The 19,851-nt window shown below is 41.4% G+C and overlaps 1 protein-coding gene across 1 annotated transcript; it reads left to right on the forward strand.

Moving 5' to 3' along the window:
- The first annotated feature begins 18,222 nt into the window (after positions 1-18,222).
- On the forward strand, positions 18,223-18,729 carry LOC138904102 (uncharacterized). The gene has a single exon (XM_070192569.1). It carries the CDS (start codon positions 18,223-18,225, stop codon positions 18,727-18,729), a length of 507 nt encoding a protein of 168 aa, XP_070048670.1.
- The last annotated feature ends 1,122 nt before the right edge of the window (positions 18,730-19,851 follow it).

Raw genomic sequence — 19,851 nt, forward strand, 5'->3', positions numbered from 1 at the left:
TTCTGTGTGTCCGCACCTGCAGTTCCCCACTCGCAGGTGTGATTACACCAGCAGGAACAACACTTCAACTATTATTCAACACAAACTTTGATCTGTTAACCACCTGAAATCGACCCGAGGCCCCCGGGACCTCAACCAAACATACCAACAAGTCTTATAACCTACTACGAACTTAGTTAAATCCTCTAATCACTTCAAACAACACCAAAAACACGAATTACACATGGATTCAAGCCTAATGAACTTTGAAATTTCCAAATTCTACAAATGATGTCAAAACCTATCAAATCACGTCCGATTGACCTCACATTTTGCACACAAGACATAAATGAAACCAAAAACCTATTCCAACATCCGGAATTCCAATCCGACCCCGATATCAAAAAGTCAATCCCCCGGTCAAACTTCCCAAAAATTTAACTTCCGCCATTTCAAGCCTAATTCTACTCCCGACCTCCAAATCACAATCCGGACACACTCCTAAGTCCATAATAGCCCAACAGAGCTAAGGAACCAATGTAACTTTATTTCGGAGTCATCTTCACACGGTTCTAACTACGGTCAAAATCCTAAGACATAAGCTTGCGTTTTAGGGACTACATGTCCCAAAACACTCTGAAACCAAAAACAAAACCTCCCGGCAATCCACATAAGAAGAAATAGATACGGGGAAAGTAGAAAATAGGGGATCAGGGATATTACTCTCAAAAATACCGCCCGGGTTGCTACACTAAGGAGTTTTGTGAATGGCAAGAACTTGTGTGGAATAAGTTGGATACATTAAGTGGAAAGGATGTTTCAATTGGCACAAGACCCGACCTAAAATGAAAAGAACTCCCTCAATATAATGACTTAGGTGGTGATCGACCTATCAAAATAAAGCCCTTTGAATCTACAGAAAGTGATGGCCATTTTACTGGACCTATGTCATAAATGCACCCAGATGTGCGACCGCGCATATTTGGGAGTTTCTACCTTGGCTGCGCGGCCAGATGTGCGGCCACTTACCCAGGTGTGCGGTTGCGCACGTAAGAGCCCATTAAATAACCACAAGGCTAGGTAGAGCGAGGGGTTAAGTCATTTCTTGATCTAAAACCAGATATTTTAGAGAGAAGTGAGAGTGTTCTAGAGAGAGGAAGTAGATGAAGTGTTTTGTTCATCAAAATCTTGTTCAAGCCTTGAAATCTAACAAGGAAATCTCACATGATCTTGACTCAAGAGGTAAAATTCAAACCGCTAGTCTTCAATTTTGAGTTTGGGTAAAAGATGGGTGGTTGAGAGTATGATTCTTGGGTGTAAGAGTATTAATTATACATGCTTGTACCAATAAGGTTTGTGGGAAGATTGTTGAGCTAAAATAAGTAAAGATTGGGTTGAGGAGTGAAGGAAATCTTGTAGAAGAACCTTGTAGCCACATTTTCACACCTAGTGTTTGATAAAATGCTCAAATGAGTTGAAACCATGAATATCTTCCTAATTTGTGTTCAATATTGTTATGTCTCAAAATAGATTGGGATTGTTAGAATTTCTGGAATGTTGTAGTAATTTAGGGAAAGCTCAAAGTGAGGTATGTTGTCTAAACTACTCTCTTAGAATTGAATTCCATGAGGTTCCCGTAAGTTTCAACTATGATTGTCTCAAGTTTATTATTCTATGTTCCGAGATGTTCCCAATAAATTTTATTGTCCCAAATAAGCAAAGTGTCGAGAATTATGTATTCAAAACGTGTTCCGAATGTTCCTATCACATTATGTTATCCTTCGGGAATGTATTCAAGAATGATATGTGCATTAAAATGTTATGGCTTTGAGTCATGTTTCAAATCAAAGTTATGATGCCAACTTGTGTGAGAAAAACTCGAGATGCTTAAGACTCTTAATTACTCATATGTGTACCTGATGTCTTGATTGAAAATGCCTTGTTGTTGATATTCTATAAAGATGCTTGAAAGTGGAGAAGTGAGTTGAAGATATAAAGTGTGGCCACTGTGCCAAGAATGAAAGTTATACTTGTGGACAATGGTGCCAATGAAATAAAATGATGTGAGAAAGGTTATGAAATGAGCCTTGATTCAACTATTCCGAATTGACTTCGAAGATAGATTTTCCTAAAAGCTTATGTACTCAAGTCATGCCCAAATGTGGTTGTTTTAACTAATACTATTTATGAGTATTTTCAATATATTTTGCGTTCTTACTTATTTGTGAGTGGAAAATGTGCATTGCCCTTTTTTGGATAAAGTAATTCAAGAATAAATGGTGTGTTACTTGTTTATGATTTTAACTTGTGCTTCGATTGTCAATAAGTTTACTCCATTTCTTGGAAAGAAATCTATTGTGCTTAAATTCTTCTTTTTTAATGAACTTAAAGTTGTGATTTCTAGAATATTATATATGTTGATATTTATGATGACGATCCATGAAAGGATAGAAATGAAGGTGTGGAATATGAAATATGGCCAAGAATGAGATAATGATGTTGTAAGAGGATGAAAATGCCAATGAGGCTATAAATGGTGTGAAAGGTTATGAGGTAAATGCATTTGTATTGTTGTTTCCTTTGTATGCAAATCAAAAAAATATTTTTGGGAGTATCGATAGTCACCGAGGAAGGGTATATTGAAATAACCTAACCCCGAAACTACACATGCCGGTGTAAGAGTGGATTGTGATCATTTCCCTTATTTGGGATGAGATTGAAGTGATATAATTATTCCCCTTATTTGGGATGATATTGATGTGATAATATTATTACCCTTAATTGATATGAGATGATTGATAGAAAAGGATGATGTCGATCCACACAGCATTGTGGTGAGATGGCCTAGCCGATCTAGTCGTGATCGGATGACATGTCGCACACATGTTGGTGATTGTGCAGGAAATTGTAATTTAAATTGTGATTGTAGTTTATGTCTTTAATGAGATAGCCTAGCCGATCGGGTCGTGATCGGACTCCGGGCTAAAAGTACGGTGGTATTGGTATTGAGAGTGATGGTGGTTGATGTCTCTAATGAGATAGCCTAGCCGACCGGGTCATGATCGGACTCCATGCTAAAAGTATGGTGATATTCGTATTGTGAATATTGGTATTGTGAACAGTGATATAGTGAACAGTGGTATATCGGTTCTAAAGATCTCCCAACCAAAAATAATACTATCTTCGTGTTTTGGAAATTAATATGTTTTAACTTGGAAATTGGATATCATTGATTGTTGATTGTTGTTTCCATGGTTTTTTACTTCCGGATATATTCTTAAGTCTAAAATCACTATACGAAGCTATCGGAACCATCAAAATAGTATTCCGGGGTCGTTAATACAAAAGTCAATCTCCGGTCAACTCTTTCAAATTAAGCTTCCAACTTTGGGACTAAGTGTCCCAATTCATTCCGAAACTCACCCAGAACCAAACCAACCACCCCGACAAGTCACGTAACCACAAATGAAAAAAAAGACAACAAACAGGGGAATGTGGCTACAATACTCAAAATGACTAATCAGGTCATTACAAGAACTTTAGAGATCACCTCATCCGGAAGTACCTAGATCTGCACACGAAGTGCAGAGTGTAGTTTGAGTACAACCAACCCTATGCAATAAGTAACAAAACTAACCTTGGTCTGAAAGTAGTGACGAGCTAAGAAGAAACATTCACATACCAATATTAATAACTAATAACCACTCATGATAAAAAGGAAAATCAGTGTATGCATGTAGCTCAATAATATCAGGAATTTAGGCATACTTTCCATATATAACCGTTAAAGCCCAACACGGTTAATAAATTTAATTTACCAGCTAGCATGAGTAAAGTACATGTCAAATATACATGTAAACTCAACAATATCACTATGGACCCATCAAGAATAATCACACATAGCATTGTACGGGTGCTGGCATAACTGCCCATCATCAAGCACGTATATAAAACAATATGCATGCGCCCACTATTGGCATGTCAGACTCTTGAGAGGCGGATCCTACCCAAGTGCTAATTATAATCACATAGCCCAAATAATAGGACATAGTGCATGTGTCACCCTAAAACAAAAAACACTTAGCCCAATGTGAGCATGGCGCATGCGTCACCTCAAAATCAATACCAAATCGGCTCTATGGCCCAAGCTCAGTCATTATCTGATCAAGTCTCAGATAATCACATCTCACAAAACTCAATTAAACAAAGTTACACATATGAGGCACCAACAACATTTGAAGAATCAAATAAGAAAGTACTGAGACAAAGATATCATACACAGACATAGCATTGTGACTGAGATTATGAGTGCAATTTAGGCAAATAGATCATAAACAACAAGAACAAGCACTATCATATTTCAAACAAATAGTACATAGCCTAGACGTGGTTTCTAACATGAATCATAGCTCAAAAACCTTACAAGTCGAGAAGACACAGATATAACAAGGCACGATAGCAAAACAAATCTCATAATAGTCTAAACCCACCCCTAATCATGAACACTTCGGTGCACGCACCCATTTCCATCACCTAGAATGTGCGTCACCTCAATATATCTCATGTAACATAGTTCCCAGGGTTAATTACCCTCGAATATAAGATTAGATATGTTACTTACCTCAAAACACGCGAGTCAATACTCCAAAAATCCCTTCCCACACGAATCGGCCTTCGAACAATTCGAATCTAGTCACAAACAACTTTAATATCATCAAATAATGTTGATTAAAACAACTTCAAACAATAAAGCTTCGAATTTTATCAAAATTAAAAAGTCAACCCGAAAGGTCAACCCCGAGACCACACCTTGGAATCCAATCAAACTCACAAACTATGAACACCCTTTCACTTGCAAGTTCAACCATACCAATTTCATCCAATTCCGACCTGAAATGACCTTCAAATCCTAAATTTTAACTTTAGGAAATGTTTTGCAAAAATCCCCAATGTCTTCGCTTTAATTAACCAATTAAATGCTAAAAACAATGATAGAACCATGGAATATAAATAAATTTGGGTAAAAAGTACTTACCCTAAACCAAATCGTGATAAAATCCCCTCCCAAAGTGCCCAAAACCGAGCTCTCTAACTCAAAATGTGGTATAGTGACCAAACACTTGTAATAGAGATGTTAAATAGTCTGCCAGGACATACCCTTCGTGATCACAAACATATCTTTGCGATTGCACAGAAAAAACTTCCCGCTCCTCCAAAAGACTATATGCGAACGCAAGCCCATGGTTGCAAACACAAAGCACAACACACTCTTGAACTACACGAACAAGGAAACAACATTGCGGTCGCGAAGGCTTACTGCCTGACACCTAAGCTGAAATCACCCTTTTATGAGAATGCGACCATCCACTTGTGATCATGATGACCACTCCCATCCAACGCTTTGCAAATGCGTCACCACTTCGTGAACTCGAAGTACATTTCGTCTGCCATCAAGAACACTCTACGTGCTTGCGACTTACTCCTCGTGATCGCTGTAATGACTCGGGCTGTTGTTTTAAGTATTTTTGCTCTGATCCCCTATTTAATTTCTCCTCTATGTTGTACTATGGTTATGTGACTTTCTAGGGGTGTTTGGATTATGTTCGGGTGAGTTTCAGAGTGAAATTGGACACTTAGTCCCAAAGTTGGAAGTTTAAGTTGAAGTAGTTGATCGTAGTTTTAATTTAGTTTAGACGACTCCTGAATGGAGTTTTGATTGTTCCAATAGCTCCAAATGGTGATTTTGAACTTAGTAGCATATCCAGATAGTGATTTGGAGGCCTGTATGTCGTTTCAGCTTGAATTGGCAAAAGTTAGAAAGTTGAAGGTTTGGAATGTTGAGAAGTTTGACTATGAGTTGACATTATAAATATCGGGGTCGGATTCCAATAATGGAAATTGGAATAGGTCGGCCATGTCATATAAGAATTGTGTGCAAAATTTGAGGTCAATTGGATTTGTTTTGGTATGAATCGACATTAGTTTTGGAAGTCAGATGTTCATAATTTCAATAGGCTTGAATTAAGATACGATTCATAAAATTGATGTTGTTTGATGTGATTTTTGGCCTCTGGTAGTGTAAGGCCCCGTTAAAATTTCCTAATGATTTAAGATTATAAGGTGCGCCAACAATATTTGGGAATAATGTGTTCGAGTATCAAAGGAGACCTATAGGATAGAACCACATCATTTTGAAATTAAAATATGTGTTTAAGGTGTGTTGGAACATACTATGGAGTTTTGTGAATGGCAAGAATTTGTGCGGAACAAGTTGGATACATTACGTGGAAAGGATGTCTCAATTAGCACAAAATACTACTTCAAATGCATGCTGCTACAAAAATATAATGACTTAGGCGGTGATCTACCTATCAAATTAAATCTCTTTGAGTCTAGTTTCCAACGCATCAAACTTTTTGTCATTTGGATATGCATACAGAAAGTTATGGCCATTGAAGCAGACCTATGTCATATGCACAGCCAGATGCGCGGCCGCACATATTTTGGAGTTTCTGCCCTGTGTGCGCCGCCACTTGCCCAGGTGTGCAGCCGCGCATGTAGAAGCCCATTAAATAACCCCATGGCCGGGTAGAGAGAGGGGATAAGTCAGTTTTGAGCTAAAACCTTATATTTTGAGAGGGGGAGAGTGCCCTAGAGTGGGAGAGTGATCTTCAACAAATTGTCCTTCAATTCTTGCTCAAATCTCTGAAGATTAACAAGGAAAACTCACTAGCTTTTCATCCTAGAGGTAAGATTTTACACCCTAGCACTAAATTTCGAAATTTATCTAAAAATGGGTAATTAGCAAGACAATTCTTGGGTATGTGAGATGTTTATTTTGCCTGCATGTGTTATAAAAGGGTGTAGGAAGATTATGAGCTAAAATTGGCAAAGAATGGGTTGTAGGATGATGGAATCCTCCATAAAAGGACCTCGAAACCTTAATGCACACCTAGTCTTTGATAAAATACTCAAATGAGCTAGAACCATGATCATCTTCCTAATTTTGGTTCAACTTGTTATATTTCTAAAATCGATTGAAGTTGCTAAGAATTTCGGAACATTTTAGAGTTAAAAGAAGCTCAATTGAGGTATATTGGATAAACTCTTCTCTTAGAATTGAATCCCACGGTGTTCGTGTAATTTGTGTAAGTCCCAAATTGATCATTATAAAATTGGACATTCCGAATATGCTTGTGGTGAAAGATATATGTTCAATATGAATTCCAAATTCTTTTATCATGTTATCTTATCATTTGAGGATGTGTTCAAAGCATGGGATGTGTGTTGAAAATGTTAAGACTTCAAGTCAAGTTCGAATAAAGGTTGTTATGGCAAATTGTGTGAAAAGTATCTATGTGCCTAAGATTCTTAGTTGCTCCCATGAGTATTTAAAGTCTTGAATTGAAAAGCCTTGTTGTTGTTGATGACGATGATGGTGTTTGAAAGTGGAAAAGGAATTTAAATTATGAAATACGGCCAAGTGCCAAGAATGATTTTATAATTGTGTCCAGTAGTGCCAATGAAATGAAAAAATGTGAAACAAGTATGAAATGAAATGACTGATATAAAAAGGTTGATGTCTCAAATAAGACGGCCTAGCCGATAAGGTCGTGATCAGATGCCATACCGCACACATGGTGGTAATTGTATTGGAAATTGTAATTGAAATTGTGATTGTGGTTGATGTCTCTAATAAGATGGCCCAACCGATCGGGTCGTGATTGGACTTCTTGCTAAAGGTACAGTGGTATTGGAATTGAGAGTGATTGTGGTTGATGTCTCTAATGAGATGGCCTAGCCGATCGGGTCATGATCGGACTCCGTGCTAAAAGTATGGTGGTATTGGTATTGTGAATAATGGTATTGTGAACAATGATACATCGGTACTAAGGATCTCCAACTTAAAAATTTGGAAATTTACTTGAAAATTTATGTGGTTCTAACTTTATGTTTTGGTATTGTTCGAGGCTTCCATTGATTGTATGATTGTTCCTCCTCGTAATATTATTCATTCTACTGAGAAGGTGTTTAGTTATACATATTAGTGTTATTCAACGGTATTAATGTCCCTTTTTCCAGGGGCGCTACATCTTTAATGGATGCAGCTGGTTCCACAGCATGAGACATTGATCAGTGACAGCGGTACACCCTCTTCCCATCTGACTTGGTGAGCCCTACTTCATTTCGGGGTCATGTATCTTTTATTCATTGTGTATTGTGTTTGAGGTATAGCCGGGGCCTTGTTGCCGACATTATCATAGTACTCTTATTTATCTATAGAGGCTCCATAGACATAGTGTGGGTTGTATATTGGTGTTGTGAAGGTCAAACAATATTATGTTGTGGTTGTATTGATTATTCCATTTCAGACTTTGAAAAATGTGTGTGAAATTTGAGAGTTTAAAATGATGAAACTATTAGTAATGAATTGGTATTGTAGACGTGATCACCTTATTGGCTAATTAATGAAAATATGTATTATCTCCATTTATGTATGAGTTTGGGTAGAAGAAAATCTAACAGGCTTACTCGGTCGGGCTCAATCGGTTGCGTGCCGGTCTCGCTCCCCGATTTTGGTGCGTGACAAACTTGGTATCAAAACCTAAGGTTTTAAAGTGTCTTGGGATGTCTCGGAGCCATGTCTTGTAGAGTCCTTCTTATCAGTGTGTTGTCGACAACATCTATAATTAGGATGCTACATTGCTATTTAGGAATAATACCCTTCTTTCGCGTTCTCGATCGTGCGATAAAGTTGATTGTAAGATTCTTCCTTCTTTAACTCATGCTTTGCTCTAACTTTGAGTATATGGCACCTAAAAAAGACAAGAACAGGCCAAAGAGCTAATGTCACCCCAGGAGTGGCAGTTGATTCTATAATTAATGATGCATAAGCACCCAAGGAGTGAGAATATTTCTCCAGTTACTACGCTGCCTGACTCTACTACAACTTATGAGACCGCACCTGTCCCTACACCTACTGAGGGTGCAATGGTCCATCCAACTGATATACCAGTTCCACCTCCAGTTCCAGCTTCCGATTCTGGTGTTTCTGATATTGATCTTAGGGGAGCCATACAGATGTTGGCTTAGATAATGGCTTCCCAGGCCTAGAGATCAAATGTTGCACTCACTTCTTCTAGTCAGCCAGGGGATTCTGCTAGTTCCATGGTGGACATGTTTCTCCAGTTGAATCCTCCAGTGTTCATGGATACTAACCAAGAAGAGGAACCCCAGGACTTCATTGATGAGATGCACAAAACTCTCCGAGTTATGCGTGCTACTGAGATAGAGGCTGTGGAATTGACTTACTACCGCCTAAAAGAGGTGGAATATTCTTGGTTTGAACTATAGGAGGAGTCCCGTGAAGAAGGGAGCCCTTCGGGGAAGTGGGGTGAGTTTGCCGATGCCTTCATTGATAAATTCTTCCCTGCCGAGACTAAGGCAGCCCGTGATGCTGAGTTTGAGAACCTGAGGTAAGGTATCCTGAGTGAGTGGGATTACCATATGAGATTCGCGTACCTGTCCAAGTATGCTATTTACATGTTGCCCACTCTGGAGGCTAGAGTACGTCGGTTTGTGCAGGGCCTTAGTCCCTTAGCAATTAATGAGGCCGCTATAGCTGCCTTGAATTCTAATATGAACTATGGTAAGATTGTGGCATTCGCTCAAGCCACAGACCTGCAAACTGAAGAACATAATGGAGAGAGAGGGTAGCAATAAGGCCCGGTCTACGGGCAACTTTGGTGGTTTTATTGGTGTTGGTAGGTCAACATTCAAGGGAGGGTCGTCAGGGCCATCTCAGTCATTTGCTCAGTCTTCGGCTAGTGCACCACCATCAGGGCCCAGTCAGTAGCAACAGTGGAGCCGTTTTAGGCCCAATTAGGGCAATATTGGCTCCTATCAGTGGGGTCGTCATGGTGGTATATTCCAGCAGCAGCGGAGACCCCCATGCCCTAGGTGTGGAAAGATACACCTAGGAATATGCTACATGGACTTACCCATATGCTACGAATGTGGTTGAGGGGTCACATTAAGAGGGATTATCATTCATCCCAACCAGGGTGCGGAAAGGGGCCCTGCACAGCTAGCCAGTTCTGCATCTACTACATACACAACACCTCCTCCAGCTCGAGGCACTCTAACACCCGCAGGGCGTGGTGCCGCTAGGGGTGGAGCACAGAGTTCGGGATGATATGACCGTTTCTTTGCTATGAGGTGTCGTCAAAATTTTGAGGCTTTTCCAGATGTTGTTACAAGTATATTGACGGTCCAATCTCATGATGTGTATACTCTTATTGAACCCGGTTCCACTTTGTCATATGATACTCCTTATGTTGCTATGGAATTTTGGATAGAATCGGAACAACTTCATGAGACATTCTTTGTATCTAGTCTATTGGGTTCGTTTATTGTGGCCACGCAGGTTTATAGTGATTTTTTTGTCACGTTGCACGATCGAGACACCATGTCCGATCTCATTGAATTGGGGATGGTCGATTTTTATGTAATAATGGGAATGGACTGGATTTATTCATGTTTTGCCAAGATTGATTGCCGAACCAGGACCGTTAGGTTTGAATTTCTAAATGACCTAGTTATTGAGTGGTAGGGGATGATGTGATGCTGAAGGGTAGGTTTAGTTCTTACCTTAAGGCCGTGAAGATGATTAACAAGGGATATATTTACCATTTGGTCCGGGTTACCGACACCGATGTTGAGGCACCTACACTTGAGTTCGTGCCAGTTGTGAATGAATTTCCGGGAGTCTTTCCGGATGAGCTCCCTGGGATTCCACCAAACAAGGAGATTGATTTTGGGATTGATGTGATGCCAGACACACAACCTATATATATTCCATCCTACATAATGGCACCAACAGAATTGAAGGAGCTAAAGGAACAATTGAGAGATTTGTTAGAGAAAGATTTCATCTGGCCGAGTGTGTCACCTTGGGGCGCACCGGTCCTTTTTGTAAGGAAAAGGTATAGGTCACTGAGAATGTGTATTGACTATCGTCAACTCAACAAGGTCGCAATAAAAAATAAATACCCACTACCAAGGATAGATGACTTGTTTGATCAATTGCAAAGTGCCAGGTACTTCTCCAAAATTCATTTACGATCCGGGTATCACCAATTGAAAATCAGAGAGCAGCATGTTCCGAAAACAACTTTTAGAACCCGATATGGGCACTTCGAATTTTTGGTGATGTCTTTTGGGCTAACAAATGCTCCGGCAGCCTTCATGGATCATATAAACCGAGTTTTCAAGTCGTTCCTCCATTCCTTTGTGATAGTGTTCGTTGACGATATTCTTGTATATTCACGAAGTCGAGAGGACCATGGTGATCATCTCAGGGTAGTTCTACAAACCTTGCACCAGCACAAGTTGTATGCAAAGTTTTCAAAGTGTGAATTTTGGCTTGAATCTATCACATTCTTGGGTCATGTCGTCTCTGGTGAAGGAATTATGGTTGATCCTCAGAAAATTGTAGCTGTGAAGAATTGGCCGAGGCCTATAAGTCCAACAGAGATTCGCAGTTTCTCAGGCTCAGCTGGATATTACAGAAACTTTGTGGAGGGGTTTTCTACTCTTGCCTCTCCATTGACTAAATTGACGCAGAAGGCAATTAAGTTCCAATAGTCAGATGCTTGTGAAAAGAGTTGACTAAATTGACGCAGGAATTGAAGGCAAGATTGACTAAGACACCGGTGTTTACCCTACCAGAGGGTATAGATAGATTTATGGTATATTGTGATGCTTCAAAGATCGAGCTTGGGTGTGTACTAATGCAACATGGGAAGGTGATAGCTTATGCTTCTAGGCAACTAAAGAATCATGAAAAGAACTATCCAACACATGACTTAGAACTCGCAGCGGTGGTACTTGCATTGAAAATTTGGCGTCATTATTTATATGGGGTCCATGTGGATATATTCACGGACCATAAGAGCCTTCAATATACTTTCAAACAGAATAAGCGGAATCTGAGGAAGAGAAGATGTCTTGAATTACTCAAGGATTACGACATTGATATTTTATATCATCCGGGGAAGGCTAATGTTGTGGCGGATGCTCTTAGCCAAATATCTATGGGTATTTTAGAACACTTGGAGTCATATTTGTGATGACCCGATAGGTCTCAAAAACCTGATTGTGCGTTTCGAGGTCTCAAAAACCTGATAGAACTAAGAATACTTGCCTTAAAAATTAATTTGAGTTGACTTTGGTCAACGTTTTGAGTAAACAGACTCGTATCCATATTTTGACGATCCCGGCAGGTCCGTATCATAATTTAGGACCTGGGCGTATGCCCGAAATCGAATTCCGAGGTCCCTAGCTCGAGATATGGAATTTTGATGAAAAAATTAAAAGTTTGCAAGTGCAATGATTTCAAGAATTTGCTGATGTTTGGTCCTGTTGATACCGGGTCCGTATTTTAGTTTTGGAGCTCGGTACAAGTCCATTATTATATTTATGACTTGTCTGTGAAATTTGGTGAAAACCAAAGTTAGTTTGACGTGATTAGGACGTCCGGTTGTGAAAAACAAATATCAATGTTTTCTTGAAAATTTCATTTGATTTGGTATTCAATTAATAGTTGTAGATGTTATTTTGGTAATTTGATTGCGCGAGCTGGTTCGGATGATATTTTAGGACTTACTTGCATGTTTGGTTTGGAGCCCCGAGGACTCGGGTGAGTTTTGGATAGCCTACAGACCTTTTTAACTTAGAAAGTTTGTTGGTTTTCACTTCTGCTGGTTTCTGGTGTTTGCTGCTTCGAGGTCGCGAATATACTCCCGCAATCACGAAGGGTAAAATGGGTTGGGGGAGATTTTGATGTACAAAAAAGCGAAACCTTGGTCGCGAACACAGAGCATTGGGGGGCTTGCTCTACGTGAACGCGACCAGCCACACAGGAAAGCGTAGCATTAGATAAACTTGGCAAGGGAATTGAGGTAACTCTATGCAAATGTGAGATAGTCTCGCGAACATGGAGATGAGGCGGGCTAGACCTTCGCGAACATGTGGAGGCCATGCTCTTCACGAGCGCGTCAGGTTTCATGCGAACGCGATGAACACCTGACGCCGGTGATTTAAAACAGTCCCAATTATGGGATTTTTGTCATTCCTTCAAAATTTCAAAACTAGAAGACCTAGAGGCGATTTTCCTAGAAGATTTTCTTCCCAATTTGTTGGTAAGTAATTCTAACCTACTTTCTTTCAATTACCCATTATATTTCATGAGTTTTCAACCTAAAATCTAGGTTTTTCATGGTGGAAATTGGGGATTTGGGTAGAATTAGGGATTTTTGCATAATTGGAATTTAGACCTCGAATTGAGGTCAGATTTCAAAATAAATTATATAATCTGGTTCGGGGGTGAATGGATTTTGGTCCGAACCTCGGGACTATTTTTGACTTTTGGGGGAAAATTTGGGAAATCTAAATTTATGCATTGTAATTGACTCCTTTAGCAATATTTGATATTATTGAGTCATTTGTGGATAGATACAAGTGGTCTGTAGGTGGATTCTAGAGGAAAAGCGGTAATTGAGCATTGAGTGGCCTTTGGAGCGAGGTAAGTGTCGTGGTTAACCTTGACTTGAGGGAATTAGGAACCCTCGGACTATTTGCTATAAGAAATTCATGTGAGCGTCATATATGTGAGGTGACGAGTACTTATGCGCCGCCAATTTATCTGTTTTCCCTGTTTCTCCCATTTTTCTCATATTGTCTCTTTCCCTGTCTTAATTGTTACATACTCTACTTGTGTTCCCATGCCTAATTGATATGTGTTTGGACTAGTGCTATTAAATTGATCATTTTTATCATGTTTACGGATCTTCTGGTGCTAATTGATTATTCACTCCGAAGTTGAGGTTGATATTGTGAAACCAAATGTTGAAGTAAGGCTTGTAGTTGTTATTCTATCTCCCTGTTGTTATTTGTTCATTGCATTATGCTAAGGGAGAGTGTTAATGCACGAAGGGTGATGCCGTGCCATATTGTGAGTGTTAATGCACGAAGGGTGATGCCGTGCCATGTAATAAGAGTTAATGCACGAAGGGTGATGCCGTGCCATTTCTATTGATCTTATGGTGAGGTTGAGAATAAAAGCATGAAGGGTGATGCCCTGCATATTTCCTTTACTGTGTTCACTTTTCCTATTGATTCATAGTATATTGGTTGTTCAAGTTATCATTCCACTGTAGTTCTTTATCTCGTATTCCCCTCAGCATGTTTCCCCCTCCCGGTATTACCTGTCTAGTTCTTTATTGATGTTACTTGTATATACAATGTTAAATTGTACAAGTTTGTTCGTAGGTGGCTTGTCTTAGCCTCGTCACTACTTCATCGAGATTAGGCTCGACACTTACCAGTACATGGGGCAGTTGTACTGATACTTCACTCTGTACTTCTTGTGCAGATTTTGGTGCTGGTCCGGGCTGATCGTGAGGTTAGCGGCTGGATTCATCCGACATGAGACCCAAGGTACATCTGCCGGCATCCGCAGACCCTGGAGTCCCCTTCTAGACATTACACTTTACTGTTTCTTTCCTTTCAAAAACAGTTGTATTTCTTTTAGACATTTACTTGTAGAAAAATCTTAGAAGTTCGTGAATTGTGACTCCAAATCCGGGTAGTAGTGTATATATTGAGGCTGTTATTAATTTCCGCACTCATTTTGCCTCGTTATAGCTTAGTTGTTGTTATTTACTGAAATATATAAGAATTGTCTTGATGATTCTGTAACATTGGCTTGCCTAGCAAGTGAAATGCCAGGCGCCATCACGGTCCCGACGGTGGGAATTCTGGGTCGTGACATGTTGGTATCAGAGCACTAGGTTGCCTAGGTCTCACAATTCACGAGCGAGCTTAGTAGAGTCTAGGGGATCGCTACGGATACGTCTATGCTTATTTACCAAAGGCTATGAAGTTTAGGAACAAATTTCACTTCTGTTCTTCTCTATCGTGTGATTCTGTTTTCTTAATACTGATTGAACTCCTCTACTCTTATTCTCTCGTAGATGGCGCGAACATGTACCGCTTCTTCAGCTGAGCAGCAGCCATAGTCCCCAGTGACAGCTCCTACGAGGGACAGAGGTCGAGGCCAAGGCCGTGCCAGAGGTCAAGGCATGGGCAGGGCTCATCCTTGACCCCGAGCAGCAACCCCAATAGTGGAGCCTCAGGTAGAGTTTGATGAGGAGGTTCCAGCCCAGACTGTTCCTGCCGGGCCAGCTCAAGTTCCGGAGGGGTTCATTGCCACCCCAGTGCTAGGAGTAGTTCAGCCCATTGTTGCGGCAAAAATTGGTGATGGGTCAGCTATGTCTTTTGAGGCTCTGTGGAGATTGGACAGTTTTACCAAGCTCTTCCTAGTTCACCTCAGTGGTGCTACTTCAGAGGATCCCCAGGAGTATCTTGACAGCTGTCATGAGGTTCTACAGAACATGGGTTTATTGGAGACCAATGGGGTCGACTTTGCTGCATTTTAGATAACTGGTTCTTCCAAGAAATGGTGGAGAGATTATCTGTTGACCAGACCAGCTTGGTCGCCTGCTCTTACTTGGGACCAATTCTCTCAGCTCTTCCTAGAGAATTTTCTGCCTATCACATTGAGAGAGAATCATCACCGTCAGTTCGAGCGTCTCTAGCAGGGCAGTATGACTATTTCTTATGAGACCCGTTTTGTAGATCTGGCCTGCCATGTTATTCTTCTGCTTCCTACCGAGAGAGAGAGAGGGTGAGGAGGTTTATTGACGGACTCGCTCAGCCTATCAGATTGCAGATAGCTAAGGAGACTGGGAGTGAGATTTTTTTTCAGGCGGCTGCCAATGTCGCCAGGCGAGTCGAGATGGTTCTTGCTTAGGGAGGTCAGGGGTCTGACAAGAGACCACGTCATTCCGGGGGGTTCAGCGGTGCCTCATCTGGAAGCAGGGGTACTTTTGGTAGAGTCCAATCTCCCAAACCGTTTCATTCAGCACTCCAGGCATCCCATGGTGCCTCAGGTGGCCGTGGTCCTCATATGCCTTATTCTAACCAGCTAGCCTACAGTGCACCTCCATCTCCTATTAGTGCACCTCCACTCCAGAGTTATCAGGGTGGTTACTCAGGTCGACATGGTCAGTTTCAGGGTCTGCTGTCACAGCAGTCGGGGTCATGCTATACTTCTGGTGATCCGAGGCACATTGCTAGATTTTGCCCTCAAGCATCGGGCAGCTCACAACATCAGAGTTCTCGTGCCATGGTGTCAGCACCAGTTGTTGCACCACTTGCTTAGCTAGCCAGAGGCAGGGGTCAGGCAGCCAGAGGTGGAGGTCAGTCCGTTAGAGCTGGAGACCAGCCAGCTAGAGGCCGTCCCAGGGACGTAGTTCAGGGCGGTGGGGCCCAGCCCCGGTGTTATGCTTTCCCAGCCAGGCATGAGGCTGAGTCATCTAATGTTGTTATCACATGTATTGTTTCAGTTTGTAGTAGAGATGCTTCAGTTTTATTGTTCCAGGTTCTACTTACTCTTATGTGTCATCCTATTTTGCCTCATATTTGGTTGTGCCTCGTGATACTTTGAGTGTTCCTATATATGTGTACACACCTGTGGGAGATGCTATTGTTATAGATTGTGTTTATCGTTCGTGTGCGGTCACCATTGGGAGTCTTGAGACTCGTGTAGACCTTCTACTTCTCGATATGGTTGATTTCGATGTCATTTTAGGTATGGATTGGTTGTTACCTTATCACGCTATATTGGATTATCATGCCAAGATGGTGACCTTAACCTTGCCAGGGTTGCCTCGATTAGAGTGGAAGGGGACTCTTGGCCGTTCTACCAGTAAGGTTATCTCTTTTGTGAAGGCTCAGTATATGGTCGAGAAGGGGTGTCTAGCTTATTTGGCTTATGTCCACGATTCTAGTGCGAAGGTTCCTTCCATGGATTCAGTGCCAGTTGTTCGTGAGTTTCCACAGGTGGTTCCTGCAAACCTACCGGCGATGCCACCCAACAGGGATATTGATTTCTGCATTGATTTGGCTCCGGGCACTCAGCCCATTTCCATTCTGCCATACCGCATGGCCCAGCCAGAGTTGAAAGAATTGAAGGAACAATTGCAAGATTTGCTTTATAAGGGCTTTATTAGACCTAGTGTCTCGCCCTGGGGTGCACCTGCATTGTTTGTGAAGTAGAAAGATCGATCTGTGAGGATGTGTATAGATTATCGGCAGTTGAATAAAGTCACCATTAAGAACAAGAATCTATTGCCGAGGATTGATGATTTATTTGATCAGCTTCAGGGTGCCAAGGTGTTTTCGAATATTGATTTGAGATCTGGCTACCATCAGTTGAGGATTAGGGCATCCAATGTTCCTAAGACAGTTTTCCGGAATCGGTACGGGCACTATGAGTTTCTAGTGATGTCTTTTGGGTTGACAAATGTCCCAGCAACATTCATGGATTTGATGAACCGAGTATTAAATCCTTATTTGGACTCCTTTGTGATCGTGTTTATTGATGATATCTTGATCTACTCCCGCAGTCGAGAGGAGCATGAGCAGCATCTCAGGATTATGCTTCAGACTCTGAGAGACAACTAGTTATATGCTAAGCTTTTAAAATGCGAGTTTTGGTTGAGCTCAGTAGCTTTATTAGGGCACGTTGTATCGGTATAGGGCATTCAGGTGGATCGTAAGAAGATTGAGGCAGCTCAGAACTGGCCTAGACCCACTTCAGCTACGGTGATTTTGAGTTTCTTAGGTTTGGCGGGCTATTACCGTCGATTTGTGGAGGGGTTTTCATCTATAGCAGCCCCGTTGACCAGGTTGACCCAGAAGGGTGCCCTGTTAAGATAGTCAAACGAGTGTAAGGTGAGCTTTCAGAAGCTCAAGACTGCTTTGAGTACAGCGCCGGTGTTGGTGTTTCCCACAGGTTCGGGATCTTATTCGGTATATTGTGATACATCCCGTGTTTGGCTCGGTGCAGTATTGATGCAGGAGGTCAGGCTGATTGCATATGCCTCGCGGCAGTTGAAGGTTCACGAGAAGAATTACCCTGTCCATGACTTAGAGTTGGCATCCATTGTTCATGGGTTGAAGATTTGGAGGCACTATCTTTACGGCATGTCGTGTGAGGTTTTCTCGGATCATCGGAGTTTATAGTACTTGTTCAAACAAAAGGAGCTCAATTTGAGGCAGAGGAGGTGGTTAGAGCTATTGAAGGATTATGATATCACCATCTTGTATCATCCCGGGATGGCCAACGTGGTGGCCCATGCCTTAAGTGGGAAGTCAGTGAGTATGGGCAGCCTTGCGTATATACTAGTCGGTGAGAAGCCTCTTGCATTAGATGTTCGGGCTTTGGCCAATCTGTTCGTGAGGTTGGATATTTCTGAGCCCAGTCATGTTCTAGCTTGTACAATCGCTCGGTCTTCGTTGTTTGAGCGCATCAGGGAGCGGCAGTATGATGACACTCATTTGCTTGTCCTTAGGGACATAGTGTGGCATGATGATGCCAAGCAGGTTACGGTTGGAGATGATAGAGTTTTGAGGTTGCAGGGTCGTGTTTGTGTACCTAATGTGGATGGACTTCGTGAGTTGATTCTAGAAAGGGCCCACAGTTCCCAGTATTCAATTCATCAGGGCGCCGTCAAGATGTATCAGGACTTGCGGCAACATTATTGTTGGAGAAGGATGAAGAAGGATATAGTTGCATATTTAGTTCGGTGTCTAAATTGTCAGCAAGTAAAGTACCAGCATTAGAGATCTGGTGGTTTGCTTCAGAAGATAGTGATTTCTGAGTAGAAATGGGAGCGTATCACTATGGATTTGTTGTTAGACTCCCACGGACTCAGAGGAAGTTTGATGTCGTTTTGGTCATTGTGGACAAGCTGACTAAGTCAGCGCACTTCATTCCTGTGGTATTTACCTATTGTTAGGAGTGATTGGCAGAGATTTACATTCGCGAGATCGTCCGTCTTCACGGTATGCCCGTGTTTATCATTTCTGATCGAGGTACGCAATTCACCTCGCATTTTTGGAGGGCAGTACATCGTGAGTTGGGTACGCGGGTTGAGTTGAGCACAGCGTTTCATCCTCAAATGGATGGACAGTCCGAGCGCACTATTCAGATCTTTGAGGATGTGTTCCGCGCATGTGTTATATAATTCGGAGGATCGTGGGATCCGTTCTTGCCCCTTGCAGAGTTTGCCTACAACAACAGCTACCAGTCGAGCATTCAGATGGCTCCCTGTGAGGCACATTATGGTAGATAGCGTCGATCGCCGGTTGGATGGTTTGAGCCGGGGGAGGCTCGGTTTTTGGGTACAGATTTGGTACAAGATGCCTTGGATAAGGTCAAGATTATTCAAGATCATCATTGAATAATCTAGCCATTGTGGCCCCCAACGTCAGTTCTTACGTTCTTTTTATCCATAAAATCTGACCATTGTGGCCTCCAAATATTAGCACTACAATTAACACGTGAATAACTATTTAGAAAAATAAACATTAGCATTTAATACATGATCATCATTGTCACTAGCACAATGATACCCAGCCATAACATGCAATCAAATACTAACACTAGCCTGCAAGCCTCTAAGAGTATCAAAAGAAATATATATATTACACCACTTGGTCGGGATAGGGCTCCATTGTACCCAAAATGTTCATGACATCTGCTTCAGTACCTATTGACTGTTGAACATCTACTCCAAAAGAGTGGAGAGCAACAACCTATCAACTGGAGCAACACCCTATTGGGGAGGGACTCCACCGGGTCTATTTGCATAAATGTTCATGAACACAACGCCCAAAATAAATGGGCGTCAGTACCAAAAATGTACTGAGTATGTAAAGCTAAGAAAACATATAAATAAGAGT

This window comes from Nicotiana tomentosiformis, unplaced genomic scaffold, assembly GCF_000390325.3.
Source record: "Nicotiana tomentosiformis unplaced genomic scaffold, ASM39032v3 Un00363, whole genome shotgun sequence".
Lineage (NCBI taxonomy): Eukaryota > Viridiplantae > Streptophyta > Magnoliopsida > Solanales > Solanaceae > Nicotiana > Nicotiana tomentosiformis.